The 18668-nt window shown below is 40.5% G+C and overlaps 1 protein-coding gene across 1 annotated transcript in view; it reads left to right on the top strand.

Moving 5' to 3' along the window:
• MAEL (maelstrom spermatogenic transposon silencer) overlaps positions 1-13599 on the top strand; it is a 54683-nt gene extending 41084 nt beyond the window's left edge. Inside the window, exons 9-12 of the mRNA XM_055587192.1 lie at positions 9035-9097; positions 9844-9976; positions 12445-12520; positions 13055-13599. Of these exons, the coding sequence (XP_055443167.1) occupies positions 9035-9097; positions 9844-9976; positions 12445-12520; positions 13055-13242 (460 nt within the window). The 3' untranslated portion in view covers positions 13243-13599. The remainder of the gene's footprint in view (positions 1-9034; positions 9098-9843; positions 9977-12444; positions 12521-13054) is intronic.
• The last annotated feature ends 5069 nt before the right edge of the window (positions 13600-18668 follow it).

Genomic DNA, 18668 nt, shown 5'->3' with positions numbered 1-18668 from the left:
CTCATATTCTGGGTATTGTCTTTTTGTCTTGTTTATGACTTTCTTTGCTGTACAAAAACTTTTAGGTTTCATTAGGTCCCAGTTGTTCTTTTTGTTTTTATTTTGTTTATGAGGTGGGTCAGAAGAGAGATTGCGGTGATTTTTATGTCAGAGTTGTTCTACCTGTGTTTTCCTCTAAGTTTTATAATAGTTGGTCTTACATTGAGGTCTTTAATCCATTTTACTTTATTTTTATGTATGATGTTAGAGAATGTTCTACTTTCATTTCCTTTACATTCCAGTTTTCCCAGCACCTCTCAATGAAGAGACTATCTTTTCTCCATTATATATTTTTGTCTCCTTCAGTTCAGTTCAGTTGCTCAATTGTGTCCAACTCTTTGCAACTCCATGGACTGTAGCACGCCAGGCCTCCCTGTCCATCACCAACTTCCAGAGTTTACTCAAACTCATGTACACTGAGTCGGTGATGCCATCCAACCGTCTCACCCTCTGTCGTCCCCTTCTCCTCCTGCCTTCAATCTTTCCCAGCATCAGAGTCTTTTCCAATGAGTCAGTTCTTCGCATCAGGTGGCCAAAGTATTGGAGTTTCAGCTTCAACATCAGTCCTTCCAATGAATATTCAGGACTGATTTCCTTTAGGATGGACTTGTTGGATCTCCTTGCAGTCCAAGAGACTCTCAAGAGTCTTCTCCAACACTACAGTTCAAAGCATCAGTTCTTCCGTGCTCAGCTTTCTTCATAGTCCAACTCGCACATCCATACATGGTTACTGGAAAAACCATAGCTTTGACTAGACAGACCATTGTTGGCAAAGTATGTCTCTGCTTTTCAATATGCTATCTAGGTTGGTCGTAACTTTCCTTCCAAGGAGTAAGCGTCTTTTAATTTCGTGGCTGCAGTCACCATCTGCAGTGATTTTAGAGACCCCCAAAATAAAGTCTTGTCACTGTTTCCACTGTTTTCCCATCTATTTGCCATGAAGTGATGGGACCAGATGCCATGATCTTAGTTTTCTGAATGTTGAGTTTTAAGCCAACTTTTTCACTCTCCTCTTTCACTTTTATCAAGAGGCTCTTTGGTTCCTCCTCTTCACTCTGCCATAAGGGTGGTGTCATCTGCGTATCTGAGGTTACTGATATTTCTCCCTGCAATCTTGATTCCAGCTTGTGCTTCATCCAGTCCAGCATTTCTCATGATGTACTCTGCATATAAGTTAAATAAGCTGGGTGACAATATACAGCATTGATGTACTCCTTTCCCGATTTGGAACCAATCTGTTCCATGTCCAGTTCTAACTGTTGCTTCTTGACCTGCACTCAGATTTCTCAGGAGGCAGGCCAGTTGGACTGGTATTCCCATCTCTTTCAGAATTGTCCACAGTTTATTGTGATCCACAAAGTCAAAGGCTTTGGCATAGTCAATAAAGCAGAAATAGATGTTTTTCTGCAACTCTCTTGCTTTTTCCATGATCCAGCAACTGTTGGCAATTTGATCTCTGGTTCCTCTGCCTTTTCTAAATCCAGCTTGAACATCTGGAAGTCCACAGTTCACGTACTGTTGAAGCCTGGCTTGGAGAATTTTGAGCATTACTTTACTAGCGTGTGAGATGAATGCAATTGTGCAGTAGTTTGAGCATTCTTTGGCATTGCCTTTCTTTGGGATTGGAATGAAAACTAACCTTTTATAGTCCCATGGCCACTGCTGAGTTTTCCAAATTTGCTGGCATATTGAGTGCAGCACTTTCACAGGATCATCTTTTAGGATTTGAAATAGCTCAGTTGGAATTGCATCACCTCCACTAGCTTTGTTCGTAGTGATACTTCCTAAGGCCCACTTGACTTCTCATTCCAGGATGTTTGGCTCTAGGTGAGTGATCACACCATCGTGATTATCTTAGTCTTAAAGATCTTTTTTGTACAGTTCTTCTGTGTGTTCTTGCCACCTCTTCTTAATATCTTCTGCTTCTGTTAGGTCCATACCATTTCTATCCTTTATTGTGCCCATCTTTGCATGAAATGCTCCCTTGGTATCTCTAATTTTCTTGAAGAAATCTCTAGTCTTTCCCATTCTATTGTTTTCCTCTATTTCTTTGCACTGATCACTGAGGAAGGCTTTCTTATCACTCCTTGCCTTTCTTTGGAACTCTCCATTTAGATGGGTGTATCTTTCATTTTCTCCTTTGCCTTTCACTTCTCTTCTTTTCATAGCTATTTGTAAGGCCTCCTCAGACAACCATTTTGCTTTATGCATTTCTTTTTCTTAGGGATGGTCTTGATCACTGCCTCCTGTACAGTGTTATGCACCTCCATCCATAGTTCATCAGGCACTCTATCATATCTAATCCCTTGAATCTATTTCTCACTTCCACTGTATAATCATAAGGGATTTGATTTAGGTCGTACCTAAATGGTCTAATGGTTTTCCCTACTTTCTTCAAGTTAAGTCTGAATTTGGCAATGAAGAGTTCATGATCTGAGCCACAGTCAGCTCCCAGTTTTGTTTTTGCTGACTGTATAGAGCTTCTCCATGTTTGGCTGCAAAGAATATAATCAATCTGATTTCGGTGTTGACCATCTGGTGATGTCCATGTGTAGAGTCTTCTGTGTTGTTGGAAGAGGGTGTTTGCTATGACCAGTGTGTTTTCTTGGCAGACTTCTATTAGCCTTTGCTCTACTTCATTCTATTGGACAAGGAAATGGCAACCCACTCCAGTATTCTTGCCTGGAGGATCCCAGGGACAGAGGAGCCTTGTGGGCTGCCATCTATGGGGTCCCACAGAGTTGGACACGACTGAAGCGACTTAGCAGCAGCAGCTACTTCATTCTGTACTCCAAGGCAAAATTTGCCTGTTACTCCAGGTATTTCTTAACTTGCTACTTTTTCATTCCAGTCCCTATAATGAAAAGGACATCTTTTTTGGGTGTTCTAGAAAGTCTTGTAGGTCTTCATAGAGCTGTTCTACTCCAGCTTCTTCAGCATTACTGGTCGGGGCATAGACTAGTATTACTGTAATATTGAATGGTTTGCCTTGGAAATGAACATAGGTCATTCTTTCATTTTTGAGATTGCATCCAAGTACTGCATTTCAGACTCTTTTGTTGACTATGATGGCTACTTCATTTCTTCTAAGGGATTCTTGCCCACAGTAATAGATATAATAGTCATCTGAGTTAAATTCACCCATTCCAGTTCATTTTAGTTCATTGATTCCTAAAATCAATGTTCAGTCTTGCCATCTCCGGTTTGACCACTTCCAATTTACCTTGATTCATGGACCTAAGATTCCAGGTTCCTATGCAGTATTGCTCTTTACAGCTTCAAACCTTACCTCCATCACCAGTCACATCCAAAATGGGGTGTTGTTTTTGCTTTGGCTCCATCTCTTCATTCTTTCTGGAGTTATTTCTCCACTGATCTCCAGTGGCATATTGGGTACCTGCTAAGCTGGGGAGTTCCTCTTTCAATGTCCTGTCTTTTTGCCTTTTCATACTGTTCATGGGGTTCTCTTTTGCCTCCTGCTGTAAATTAATTGATCCTAGGTGTGTGGGTTTACTTCTGGGCTTTCTATCCTGTTCAGTTGATCTATAACTCTCTACTTGCGCCATTTATTGTTGTTGTTACTGTTTAGTCGCTAAGTCGTGTCCAACTGTATGCACTCCCATGGACTGCAGCACTCCAGGTGTCCCTGTCCTTCACTATCTCCCAGAGTTTGCTCAAACTCATGTCCATTGAGTCAGTGATGCCATCCAACCATCTTATCCTCTGTTTCTGTTTCTCCTTTGCCCTCAATCTTCCCCAGAATCAGGGTCTTTCCAGTGAGTTGACTCTTCACATCAGGTGCCCAAAGTATTGGAGCTTTAGCATATTCAAGGTTGATTTCCTTTAGGATTGACTGGTTTGATCTCATTGATGTCCAAAGGACTCTCAAGGGTCTTCTCCACAGTTCAAAGGCATCGATTTCTTCAGCACTCAGCCTTCCTAATGGTTCAACTCTCACATCCATACATGAGTACTGGAAAAACCATAGCTTTGACCAGATGGACCTTTGTCAGCAAAGTGATTTCTATGCTTTTTAATACACTGTCTAGGTTTGTTGTGAGAAGGCGATGGCACCCCACTCCAGTACTCTTGCCTGGAAAATCCCATGGATGGAGGAGCCTGGTAGACTGCAGTCCATGGGGTCGCTAGGAGTCAGACACGACTGAGCGACTTCACTTTCACTTTTCACTTTCATGCATTGGAGAAGGAAATGGCAACCCACTCCAGTGTTCTTGCCTGGAGAATCCCAGGGACGGGGGAGCCTGGTGGGCTGCGGTCTATGGGGTCCCACAGAGTCGGACACCACTGAAGTGACTTAGCAGCTTAGCAGCAGCAGGTTTATCGTAACTATTCTTCCTGAGAGCAAGCATCTGTTAATTTTGTGGCTGCAGTCACCGTCTGCAGTGATTTGGAGCCCAAGAAAATAGTCTGTCACTGTTTCCACTGTTTACCCATCTGTTTGCCATGAAGTGATGGGACTGGATGTCATGATCTTTGTTTTTGCATGTTGAGTTTCAAGCCAGCTTTTTCACTCCCCTCTTTCACCTTCATCAAGAGGCTCTTCAGTTCCTCTTCACTTTCTGCTGTCAAAGTGGCATCATCTGCAAACCTGTCGTTGTTGATATTTCTCCCAGCAATCTTGATTCCAGGTTGTGATTCATCCACCCCAGCATTTTGCAGGATGTACTCTGTTTTGTAAGTTAAATCAGCAGTGTGACAGCATATAGTCTTGACATAGTCCTTTCCTAATTTGGAACCAGTCCATTGTTCCATGTTCAGTTCTAACTGTTGTTTCTTGTCGTGTGTACAGGTTTCTCAGGAGGCGTGTAATGTGGTCTGAGATTCCCATCTCATTAAGAATATTCCAGTTTGTTGTGATACACACAGTCAAAGGCTTTAGCATAGTCAGAGAAGCAGAAGTAGGTGTTTTTTTTTTAATTCCCTTGCTTTTTCTATGATCCAGAGTATGTTGGCAATTTGAGATCTGGTTCCTCTGCCTTTTCCAGATCCAGCTTGTACATCTGGAAGTTCTCAATTCACATACTCTTGAAGTCTAGCTTGAAGGATTTTGAGCATAATCTAGCTGGCATGTAAAATGAGTACAATTGTACAGTAATTGTACATTCTTTGGCATTGCCTTTCTTTGGGATTGGAATGAAAACTGACATTTTCCACTCCCGTGGCCACTGCTGAGTTTTCCAAATTTGCTGGCATAATGAGTGCATCACTTTCAAAACATCATCTTTAAGGATTTGAAATAGCGTAGCTGGAAATGCATCACCTCCACTAGCTTTGTTCATAGTAATGCTTTCTAAGGCCCACTTGACTTCACACTCCAGGATGTCTAGCTCTAGGTGAGTGATCACACCATCATAGTTATCTGGCTCATTAAGAGCTTTTTTTTACAGATCTTCTGTGTAGTCTTGTCACCTCTTCTCAACCTCTTCTGCTTCTGTTAGGTCCTTGCCGTTTTTGTCCTTTATTGTGCCCATCTGTGCATGAAATGTTCCCCTTTGCATGAAATGCCTCCATTTTGCTTAAAGAGATCTCTAGTCTTTCCCATTCTGTTATTTTCCTCTATTTCTTTGCATTGCTCACTTAAGAAGGCTTTCTTATATCTCCTTACTATTATCTGGAACTCTGCATTCAGTTGGGTATATCTTTCCCTTTCTCCTTTGCCTTTCACTTCTTTTCTCAGCTATTTGTAAGGCCTCCTCAGACAACCATTTTGCCTTTTTGCATTTCTCTTTCTTGGGGATGGTTTTGGTCACCACCTCCTGTACAGTGTCATGAACCTCCATCCATAGTTCTTCAGGCACTCCTCTACCAGATCTGGTCCCTTGAGTCGGTTAATCACCTCCACTGTATAAGCATAAGGGATTTGATTTAGGTCATACCTGAATGTCTTGGTGGTTCTCCCTACTTTATTCAGCTTGAGCCTGAATTTTGCTATAAGGAGCTTATGATCTGAACCATAGTCAGCTCCAGGTCTTGTTTTTGCTGACTGTATAGAGCTTCTCCATCTTTGGCTACAAAGAATATAATCAGTCTGATGTCAGTATTGACCATCTGGTGATGTCCATGTGTGGAATTGCCTCTTGTGTTGCTGGAAAAGAGTGTTTTCTATGACCAGTGTGTTCTCTTGGCAAAACTCTGTTAGCCTTTGCCCTGCTTCATTTTGTACTCCAAGGTCAAACTTGCCTGTAATTCCAGGTGACTTCCTTCTGCATTCCAGTCCCCTGTGATGAAAGGACACCTTTTTGGGTGTTAGTTCCAGTAGGTTCTGTAGGCCATCATAGAACTGTTCAGCTTCATGTTCTTCAGCATCAGTGATTGGGTCTTTGATTTGGACAACAGACTGGTTCCAAATAGGAAAAGGAGTACGTCAAGGCTGTGTATTGTCACCCTGCTTATTTAACTTACATTCAGATTACATCATGAGAAACGCTGGGCTGGAAGAAACACAAGCTGGAATCAAGATTGCTGGGAGAAATATCAATAACCTCAGATATGCAGACGACACCACCCTTATGGCAGAAAGTGAAGAGGAACTAAAGAGCCTCTTGATGAAGGTGAAAGAGGAGAGTGAAAAAGTTGGCTTAAAACTCAACATTCAGAAAACTAAGATCATGGCATCTGGTCCCATCACTTCATGGGAAATAGATGGGGAAACAGTGGAAACTGTGTCAGACTTTATTTTTGGTGGCTTCAGAATGACTGCAGATGGTGATTGAAGCCATGAAATTAAAAGACGCTTACTCCTTGGAAGGAAAGTTACGACCAACCTAGATAGCATATTGAAAAGCAGAGCTATTACTTTGCCAACAAAGGTCCATCTAGTCAAGGCTATGGTTTTTCCAGTGGTCATGTACGGATGTGAGAGTTGGGACTGTGGTGAAAGCTGAGCACCAAAGAATTGATGCTTTTGAACTGTGGTGTTGGAGAAGACTCTTGAGAGTCCCTTGGACTGCAAGGAGATCCAACCAGTCCATCCTAAAGGAGATCAGTCCTGGGTGTTCATTGGAAGGACTGATGCTAAAGCTGAAACTCCAATACTTTGGTCACTTCATGTGAAGAGTTGACTCATTGGAAAAGACCCTGGTGCTGGGAGGGATTGGGGGCAAGAGGAGAAGGGGACGACAGAGGATGAGATGGCTGGATGGCATCACCGACTCGATGGACGTGAGTTTAAGTGAACTCCTGGAGTTGGTGATGGATAGGGAGGAGGCCTGGCGTGCTGCAATTCATGGGGTCGCAAAGAGTCAGACACAACTGAGCAACTGAACTGAACTGTGATATTGAATGGTTTGCCTTGGAAGCGAGCTGAGATCATTCTAGCATTTTTGAAATGACACCAAGTACTGCATTTTGGACTCCTTTGTTGATTATGAGGGCTACTCCATTCCTTTAAGGGATTCTTGCCCACAGTTTTAGATATAATGATCATCTGAATTAAATTCGCGCATTCCCTTCCATTTTAGTTTACTGCTTTCTAATGTTCAGTTTTGCCATCTTCTGTTTGACCACATTCATTTAATCTTAACTCATGGACCTAACATTTCAGGTTCCTATGCATTATTGTTTTTTATAGCATCGGACTTGACTTTTACCACCAGACACATCCATCGCTGGGCATTGTTTCCGCTTTGGCTCAGCCTCTTCATTACTTCTCGAGCTATTGCTCCACTCTTCCCAGTAGCATATAGGGCACCTACCCAGCTGGGGAGTTCATCTCTCAACGTCATATCTTTTTGCCCTTTCATACTGTTCATGATGACTGTAGCTTTATAGTATAGTCTGAATCAAGGAATCTTATTTCTCCAGCTCTGTTTTTCTCTCAGGATTGCTTTGGCTGTTTGGGGTCTTTTGTATTTCCATAAAATATTAAGTCTTTTGTTCTTGATCTTCCATTGGTAATTTGACAGGGATTGTGTTGAATCAGTAGACTGAGGTGGTATTTTGACAATATTGATTCTTCCAGTCCAATAATATGGTTTATCTTTCTGTTTGTTGATGTCATCGTAGATTTTTTAATCAGTATCTTCTAGTTTTTGAACTTCAGTCCTTTTGCCTCCTTAGGTAGGTTTATTTTTAGGTATTTTTTGTTCTTTTTGATGTAATGATAAATGAGATTATTTCCTTCTCCTTATCTTTAGTGGTTAGTAGATAGACATGCAGTACTTACTGTTTACCCTGTTTATAATTTTTAAATGGAGATTCATGCTAAGTTGAGGCAAGCCTCCTACTGGATTGGCCAAACAGTTTGTTCATCTTTCAGAAAGCCCCAAACTTTTTGGCCAACCCAGTATTATGCAGGTAATGCTGTTCTGAGTCTCAATAGACTTTGGCACTCAGGGGAAAGATATATGCAGGTTTATAGTGGTTCTTGTATGTATGTTGTTGGTCATTTTAACATCACTGCCTGAAGTCTTCACTTAAACATCCCCTTTCTAGTCGTACCTTCCCTGCCTAACTTATCTAAAATGTCACCCTTCTGTAGCATTTCATATCACCTTTTTGTTTTTTTTTTCCTTCTTAGAACTTATCATCTAACTTACTATATGTTATATCTACATATCTTTAATCTGACTTCCCCATTAGAAAGTAAGTTTTGTATGCCTAAGTGTGTTTCACTCAATGCTGTATCCCTAATGCCTAGAACAAGCCTGGTAAGTAGTATGTATTCAGTAAATGCTTGTTTTATGAATGCTTGCTAACCATAGTCACTAAATGTCTCCTGAACTCTCATTTTATTTCCAGGTAAAATTTGTCTTTTTATAGTTGTGTGTTATTTGCAATATATCATGAATCTGAATCTGAGGAAGTAATGTAAAAAACTTGTTTTTTTAAAAATCTTATTTTTGTATGTTAAATTAGAAATTTTAGTATTTGAGTAATAATTGAAATCATTTAAGAAAAACTGACCCTAAGTAAGGTTGAAATTTAGCACATGAAAACTCATTAGATCAGGATATTAAAGTCTTTTTTTGTACAGGTGCAAGTGGCATGAAGAAAATGATATTCTCTTCTGTGCTTTAGCTGTTTGCAAGAAAATTGCGTAAGTTAGGAGTGTCTTCATAATACTCTAATCTGCATTGAATTCTTTGCAACTTGCCTTGTTGCTTTGACATACAGGATGCATCACTCTTCTCCTCTGTTTCCACAGTTCCCTTTTAAAACAAGCGCTTTTTAAAATCATGTTACTTTTATTATCACTGTTACTACTTGTTGGTTATAGTTACCACCTGAGCAATTTGACTGACCCTTCAGAGGCACTTAAGCTGAATTTTTCCTTCTAGGATTCCAATAGGAAAGCAAAATCCCCTACTGTCATTAGGAACAGCACTTCCTTGTGAAGGTGCTCAAAAAATACAGACCCTTTTCTCCTCCTTTTGTCAGGAAAGTACTTGCAGCCTCAGATCTCTAGGTGCTCTGTTGATGACTTTATACAGCTGCTGATAGTTGGTCTGAGAATGAATAAGTGTTTAAGTATTAGCCCTCCTTCTGGTGTTGTTCCTTGCTGACTTAAATATATGAGAATTCTGGTAATCTTTACCCTCATTCCTGTTCTTTCATAATGAGGCTGATATTATATTTGCTAATCAAAGTATTGGTTACCACTGATGTCCAATTTTATGGACATCCTGCTACCAATTCCCATTTTTATTCACATCTCTAAATATATTTTTTCCCAGATTTACAATATCTCTCACATACTTTGTTAGAAATTTTTAAAATGTGACTGCTGTTTAAATGAATTAGATAAGATTCTGATAATGAACATTTTGAATTCCTTTTTTAAAGGTACTGCATCAGTAATTCTCTAGCCACTCTCTTTGGAATCCAGCTCACAGAGGCTCATGTACCGCTTCAAGATTACGAGGCCAGCAATAGTGTGACACCCAAAATGGTTGTGTTGGATGCAGGGCGTTACCAGGTACGGAGCTGACTCTGGTTGCTGCTAGTTTCTTATGTCCTGCTCAGTGTGGTCCTGGTCCATAACAGATAACGAGCTTTCCTTTTTTGGTTCTCTCTTCTCTTAGAAGTTTTTTTAATCCTTCATGGAATATCAGTTTTTAATCCAGTTGAATTTTGCATAAGATCATTTTCTTTCCTGGTATATTTTTTCCTCTGGGGGACATTTGGCATTAGTCTTTATACAAAACACATTCAAACATTTATTCAAAAAATTATATGATACACATTTTTGAAGTAGATATTTTAAGTACAAGACCTGATTCAGGATTTGATTAGAGGCTAATATAATTTCTCTACCACCTCTCTTCCCTCCTTGCTATTTACTTACTCATAGGCCTCGCTATACTACTGAAAGCATAGCAGTTAAGAGTATGGGCTCTCTAGTTAGAATTCCTGAATTTCACTTCAGGCTCTGCTACATATAGGCTGTGTGACTGCGAGTTATTTGAACTTTCTGTGATTTCTTAACTGTAGAACAATAATAATAATGAACTAGTAGTTGTAGGGTTGAATGTAGCAGTATACGAAAGTACTAAGAATTCTGCCTTAGAATATAGTAGATAATAAATAAGTATTGTTATTTTAAAATAGTCAATAAAATAGTGAAAGGGGAACCCCAAAATGTAATGAATGATTGATACAAATAACTATTAGTATCAATCTCAAAGGCACTACTTATGCTTAGCAAAAGCAGCAGTCTCAAAAGGTTATATACTGTATGATTCCATTTATGTGACATTCTTGAAAATACAGATGATAATGATGGACATGTCAGTGGCTCCTAGCAGGTGGGAGAGGGTGTGTCTGTAAAAGGGATAGTGTGAGGAAGGTTTTTGAGGTGATAGGATGGCTCTGTCTCCTAATTGCCGTGGTGGTTTCACAGATCTCTTTGTTAAAACTCAGAAACGTCAACCCCCCCAAAAGTCTGTCTTAGTTGTGTGATAATTTTAAAATCTGGGCAAAACTGTTCTCTTTCTGTATTGTTAACCCTTAGCGCAGTAATTCTTCACTAGGACCCATTTTTGTGCCGTTCAGGAGACATTTGGCAACACTTGGAGACATTTTTGGTTGTTACAGCTGGGAAGGGGGTGCTGCTGGCATCTAGTGAGTAGACACCAGTAAGCCTGCTAAACACCTGATAATGTACAGTGAAAGAAAGTGAAAGTTGCTCAGTCGTGTCCAACTCTTTGCGACCCCATGGACTATATATATAGTCCATGGAATTCTCCAGGCCAGAATACTGGAGTGGGTAGACTTTCCCTTCTCTAGGGGATCTTCCCAGTCCAGGCATCAAACCCAGATCTCCTGCATTGCAGGCAGTGGTACTTCTCCAGTGGTACTATCTCCTGCCATCCATCAAATATCCACTCCCATGATAGTCTAGGTCCCAGTGGCATCTTCCCACAATCTCAGTTTCAAGCATCCTACTCTCCTACTACCGCTGTCTTTCTCTGGTACCTCAGTGCCAACAGCTCCTTCACCTTGACTGAGACCTTCTATGTCCCCACTGTGCGGAAGCCCTCCTTCGCAGAGTCACTGCATTGCACAACTCTGGGGGTCCATTCACACGTGGACAGTGCTGCACTCTCTCCTCACCTTGCCCTTCACCTCCATCCTTCCCTGTTTAGATTCCTTGCTCTGTTATTTCCACTCACTTGCACTGTCAACTCCATTGGCCTTTCATTCTTCATCATACTTGGTTAATAAACACCAACCCTGATTAAATCAGCTTTTTACCTACTCTGTTCTTATACATTTGAAAAGAAACTACCATACTGACTGGTGGTATTGAATATCTATCAACACCAACTTCAAGTGAGCCCTTAGCAGTGCGTGGCAGTTGTCCATTTCTCTGGTTTGATTAATCTTCCTCTCTCCTAGACAGTTATTTCTCATCTTTGCTCACTTCAAACTTCCATCACCTCTTCCTTCATCCTTGTTCTAGCTGACGCTTTTATCCCCTCCTTCTCCGAGGAAATAGAAGCAATCAAGAGGTTTTCCATGTATTCCCACCATTACATTCACCATATACTCTGCTTTAATGCATGAATTGTCTATGTTTCTATCTAAGGCTAATCCTTCTATTTCTATATATCTCATTCTCTCACCTACCTAAGGACATGGCTCTAATGGTTTTATACTGTTTCCTTCATCACTAGGGTTTCTTTCTTTTCTGAGTCATTCTTGTTAGAAACATTGTATGATCTCATATTTAAAAATAAAAACCCTTTTTTATGCTATAATTACCCCCTCGAAGATTTCCTTCTGCTTTCCCTTTTACAACAGTACTCTTCAAAAGTTGATTAGACATTGGAAAGTGGGTGTTAGTTTGTATTTAAGGAGTAATTTGAAGTAGATGATCCAGTAATAAGAAGTAAATGTTTCCCACTGTTTTTTGTTTGTTTGTTGGTTGCTTTTTACTTATAGAAGCTAAGGGTTGAGAGTCCAGGATTCTCTCATTTCAGCTCTTCTAATCAAGAACAAAGATCAAACACACCCACTGGTAAGCATCTTATGTTTAATAAGGCACCTCAAAAAGTTAGGGTCTTTCTAAGATCCCAGGGTATGGTACTTAAACCAATTCCAGATTGGCTTTAGGACATCAGAATTTTGAATTGGGAGTTTTACCTGTCAAAAGCACTTCATTTGGATATGTGTGGCTTTTTATCACTTTGATAAAATTTAACTTACTCTTCAGAATTTTGTTCAGGGCATTTAAAATAAAGCCTGTTACTCTTGTAGCAGCTATTGTTTTATAGTTTTGATGTGAGGGTGTCTTTGAGGAAATGGGAAAGTTTAAAAAAGCTAGTGACATGAATTTTCAAATGGTCCCTGAAGAACTTCAATTAAGATTTCCAGGACTTAAAAAGAATGTTCAGCCTTTTGGCATCTACTCTAAGAATCATCTCCCCTTTTGATGATCTGTTTAATCATGGTTTAGTGAAAGGCGTGCAGTTGGATGAATCAACTGAGGAAGCTGTTTATAATAAGACTGTAAAATTGCTACATTTCTTTTCTTGTATTTTTAATATCCTAGGTGACTACCCATCTGGGGTGAAAATCGCTGGCCAAAACAGCAGTGTTCGGGGAAGAGGGATTACCCGCTTACTAGAGAGCATCTCCAGTTCCTCCAGCAATATCCATAAATTCTCCAACTGTGAGACTCCAGTCTCACCTTACACATCCCCAAAACACGGATACAAATCTTTCTCTTCCTTATCTTAATGATGGTACATTTTTCAATTTCTGGAAAAATAACAGGGCCAACTTCCCTTCTGACTATAGTCATATATTAAACAGATGACATCAATGATAAATGTCATTACTATAAAAACTACTTAATTTGTAAGGAAATTCTGTTTCATGGATTAAAAATAATTGTGGTTGGAGAAGATCTTGGCATTTTTGCTTTTTTTTTTAGGGCTTGTTCTACTTTCTGACTGTATTATGGGAATGCCATTAAAGTTTTGAGTCCTGTAATAAAACCAGCATTTTAAGAGTTGTGCTTTTGGGAATGTTATATTTTTGTATCTTTTCCTCCACAATAAAGGTATTGAATATCTGTTATGAAAGATTTTTAAATAGTTTTATGTATTTCTTTCCATTATGAAATGTGGAATGGTACCCTTGAGACCAGCTCTTTTCATTGCAAATATCTAAAAAAAATTAGTCTTTAACAAAAATACTTTTTCTACTTAAAGTCTTTGAAACATGCTGACTTTGGCAAAAGTCATCTGAAGAATGAGAAACCAAAAGGAGATTATGTCATTTTCCCCAAATCATATGGCTGGAGAGTGACCAGATGCCAGGTTTACTTGACCACAAGGCCTTCTGCATATTCCAAGCAGATATATTTTGAGTCAAGAATTTGGCCTGTTTGTGACTGACTTAAACTGGCTCATGTTCTCTACTTGGGCTATTATATAGCCCTGGAGTAGGAGAAGAGAGAAAGTAACCCTTTTTTCTTGGAACCATAGTAAGACCATAGATGGCAGTATGGTCTTACTATGACAGAAAGAGCAATCTAATTTAGGTCTATTATATAGCCCTGGAGAAGGCAATGGCACCCCACTCCAGTACTCTTGCCTGGAAAATCCCATGGACAGAGGAGCCTGGTAGGCTGCAGTCCATGGGGTCACTAAGAGTCAGACACGACTGAGCAACTTCACTTTCACTTTTCACTTTCATGCGTTGGAGAAGGAAATGGCAACTCACTCCAGTGTTCTTGCCTGGAGAATCTCAGGGACGGGGGAGCCTGGTGGGCTGCCGTCTCTGGGGTCACACAGAGTCGGACACGACTGAAGTGACTTAGCATAGCATAGCATAGCATATAGCCCTGGAGTAGGAGAAGAGATATAGTAACCCTTTTTTCTTGGAACCATAATAAGACCATAGATGGCAGTATGGTCTTACTATGGCAGAAACAGCAATCTAATTTAGGTCTGTTTGACTCAAAACCCAGGAGAATTACTTGGACTCTAATTTTTCTCAATAGCCGTATTCTCCTTTACTACTGAGTACCTACATTGTGGAGATACACCCACCCACACACATTTACACAAATATACACATACATCTTGTAAAGTTCTTAATAACCACTCTGAAGAAGGTGATACGATTCCATCTTACACACACAGGTGGCACAGTAGTAAAGAATCTGCCTGCCAGTGCAGGAAATAAAAGAGATGCAGGTATGATCCCTGGGTTGGGAATATCCCCTGGAGAAGGAAATGGCAACCCACTCTAGTATACTTGCCTGGAAAACTCTATGGACCGAGGAGCCTGCTGGGTTACAGTCCATGGAGCCTCAGAGTCAGACACAACTGAGTGACAGAGTCCACACATGCAATTCAGAGATTCAGGTCATATAGCTACTCTGTGAAAGAAATGTTAACCATGTCTGCCTCCAAAGACCATGTTACTCATATCCTCACTGTCTTTTTCCCTCCTTTTCTTCTGTCTCTGATATCAGATCTTTAAACAAGGAACAGTTATTGAATGTACCTTTATATATTGCATTTTCTACTAGCAGATTGGTTTTTAAATCTTTATAAGCTATGAGACCATTTTATCTTTCTTCAAAATCAGCATGTTGACAGTAATTGAGTTCAGTCATTCAGTCGTGTCTGACTCTTTGCGACCCCACGGACTGCAGCACGCCAGGCCTCCCTGTCTTTCACCGTCTCCCAGAGCTCACTCAAACTCATGTCCAATGAATCAATGATGCCATCCGACCAACTTGTCCTCTCCTCCCTTCTCCTCCTACCTTCAGTCTTTCCCAGCATCAGGGTCTTTTCCAAGAAGTAGGCTCTTCTCATCAAGTTGTCAAAGTATTGGAGCTTAGCATCAGCTTCCAATGAATATTCAGGGTTGACTTCCTTTAGGATTGACTGCTTTACTCTCCCTGCAGTTCAAGGGACTCTCAAGAGTCTTCTCCAAACCCATAATTCGAAAGTGTCAGTTCTTCGGTGCTCAGACTTCTTTATGGTCCAACTCTCAGATCCATACATGACTACTGGAAAAACCATCGCTTTGACTAGGTGGACCTCTGTTGGCAAAGTAATGTTTGTTTTTTAATACATTGTCTAAGTTGGTCATAGCTTTGCTTCCAAGGGGCAAGCATCTTTTAATTTCATGGCTGCAGTCACAATCCACAATGATTTTGGAGCCCAAGAAAATAAAAGCTGTCACTGTTTGCATTGTTTCCCCATCTATTTGTCATGAAACGATGGGACCAGATGCCATGATCTTCGTTTCTTGAATGTTGGGATTTTAATCAGCTTTTTCACTCTCCTCTTTCACTTTCATCAAGAGGCTCTTTAGTTCTTCTTCACTTTCTGCCATAAGGGTGGTGTCATCTGCGTATCTGAGATTATTGATATTTCTCCCGGCAATCTTGATTCCAGCTTGTGCTTCATCCAGCCTGACATTTTTCATGATGTACTCTGCATATAAGTTAAATAAGCAGGGTGACAGTATACAGCTTTGACATACTCATTTCGCAATTTGTAACTGGTCCATTGTTCCATGTCCGGTTCTAACTATTGGATTCTTGACCTACATACAGATTTCTCAGGAGGCAGGTGAGGTGGTCTGGTATTCCCATCTCTAAGAATTTTCCACAGTTTGTTGTGATCCACACAGTCAAAGGCTTTATCATAGTCAATGAAACAGAAGTAGATGTTTTTCTGGAATTATCTTGCTTTTTCTATAATCTTAATGATGTTGGCAATTTGATCTCTGATTCCTCTGCCTTTTCTAAATCCATCTTGTATATCTGGAGGTTCTGGGTTCATGTACTGATAAAGCCTAGCTTGGAGGATTTTGAGCATTACTTTGCCAGCATGTGAAGTGAGTGCAGTTTTGCAATAGTTTGAACATACTTTGGCATTGCCCTTTGGGATTGAAATGAAAACTGACCTTTTACAGTCCTGTGGCCACTGCTGAGTTTTCCAAATTTGCTGGTATACTGAGTGCAGCACTTTAACAGCATCATCCTTTAGGATTTGAAATAGCTCAGCTGGAATTCCATCACTTCCACTAGCTTTTGTTCATAGTGATGCTAAGGCCCACTTGACTTCAAACTCCAGGATGTCTGGCTCTAGGTGAATGATGACACCATTGTGTTTGTGTCATTAAGATCTTTCTTGTATAGTCTTCTGTGTTTTCTTGCAACCTCTTCTTAATCTCTTTTGTTAGATCCATATCATTTCTGTCATTTATTGTGCCCATATTTGTATGATATGTTCCCTTGGTATCTCTAATTGTCTTAAAGAGATCTCTAGTCTTTCCCATTCTGTTGTTTTCCTCTATTTCTTTGCATTGTTCACTTTAGGAAGAATTTCTTATCACTCTTTGCTATTCTTTGGAATTCTGCATTCAGATGGGTTTATCTTTGCTTTTCTCCTTTGCCTTTCACTTCTTTTCTCAGCTATTTGTAAGGCCTTCTCAGACAGGCATTTTGCTTCTTGCACTTCTTTTTCTTGGGAATGGTTCTGACCACTGCTTCCTGTAAACATTACAAACCTCTGTCCATAGTTTTTCAGGCACTCAATCTATCATATCTAACTCCTTGAATAATCATGATGGTGTGATCACTCACCTAGACCAGACATCCTGGAATGTGAAGTCAAGTGGGCCTTAGGAAGCATCACTGAGAACAGAGCTAGTGGAAGTGATGGAATTCCAGTTGAGCTATTTCAAATCCTAAAAGATAATGCTGTGAAGGTGCTGTACTCAATATGCCAGCAAATTTGGAAAACTCAGCAGTGGCCACAGGACTGCAAAGGGTCAGTTTTCATTCCAATCCCAAAGAAAGGCAATGCCAAAAAATGCTCAAACTATCACATAATTGCACTCATCTCACATGCTAGTCAAAGAAGGCAATGGCAACCCACTCCAGTACTCTTGCCTGGAAAATCCCATGGGCAGAGGAGCCTGATGGGCTGCAGTCCATGGGGTTGCTAAGAGTTGGCCATGACAGTGACTTCACTTTCACTTTTCACTTTGATGCATTGGAGAAGGAAATGGCAAACCACTCTGGTGTTCTTGCCTGGAGAATCCTAGGGACGGGGGAGCCCTGTAGGCTGCCGTCTGTGGGGTTGCAGAGTCGGACACGACTGAAGTGACTTAGCAGCAACAGCAGCAGCACACGCTAGTAAAGTAATGCTCAAAATTCTCCAAGCCAGTCTTCAGCAATATGTGAACTGTGAAATTCCAGATGTTCAAGCTGGTTTTAGAAAAGGCAGAGGAACCAGAGATCAAATTGCCAACATCTGCTGGATCATCAAAAAAGCAAGAGAGTTCCAGAAAAATATCTTTCTGCTTTATTGACAATGCCAAAGCCTTTGACTGTGTGGATCACAGTAAACTGGAAAATTCTGAAAGTGATGGGAATACCAGACCACCTGACCTGTCTCTTGAGAAACCTATATGCAGGTCAGCAAGCAACAGTTAGAACTGGACATGGCACAACAGACTGGTTCCAAATAGGAAAAGGAGTACGTCAAGGCTGTATATTGTCACCCTGTTTATTTAACTTTTATGCAGAGTACATCATGAGAAATGCTGGGCTGGAAGAAGCACAAGCTGGAATCAAGATTGCCAGGAGAAATATCAATAACCTCAGATATGCAGATGACACCACCCTTATGGCAGAAAGTGAAGAACTAAAAAGCCTCTTGATGAAAGTGGAAGAGGAGAGTGAGAAAGTTGGCTTAAAGCTCAACATTCAGAAAACTAAGATCATGGCATCCGGTCCCATCACTTCATGGGAAATAGATGGGGAAACAGTGGAAACAGTGTCACACTTTATTTTTTTGGTCTCCAAAATCACTGCAGATGGTGTTGGCAGCCATGAAATTAAAAGATGCTTGCTCCTTGGAAAGAAAGTTACGACCAACCTAGACAGCATATTGAAAAACAGAGACATTACTTTGTCAACAAAGGTCCGTCTAGTCAAGGCTATGGTTTTTCCAGTAGTCATGTATGGATGTGAAAGTTGTACTATAAAGAAGGCTGAGCATCAAAGAATTGATGTGTTTGAACTGTGGTGTTGGAGAAGACTCTTGAGAGTCCCTTGGACTGCAAGGAGATCCAACCAATTCATCCTAAAGGAGATCAGTACTGGGTGTTCATTGGAGGGACTGATG

This window comes from Bubalus kerabau, chromosome 6 (assembly GCF_029407905.1).
Source record: "Bubalus kerabau isolate K-KA32 ecotype Philippines breed swamp buffalo chromosome 6, PCC_UOA_SB_1v2, whole genome shotgun sequence".
Classification (NCBI taxonomy): Eukaryota; Metazoa; Chordata; class Mammalia; order Artiodactyla; family Bovidae; genus Bubalus; species Bubalus kerabau.
The sequence above is the reverse complement of the archived record's forward strand: the minus strand, read 5'-3'. Positions and strand labels throughout refer to the sequence as shown.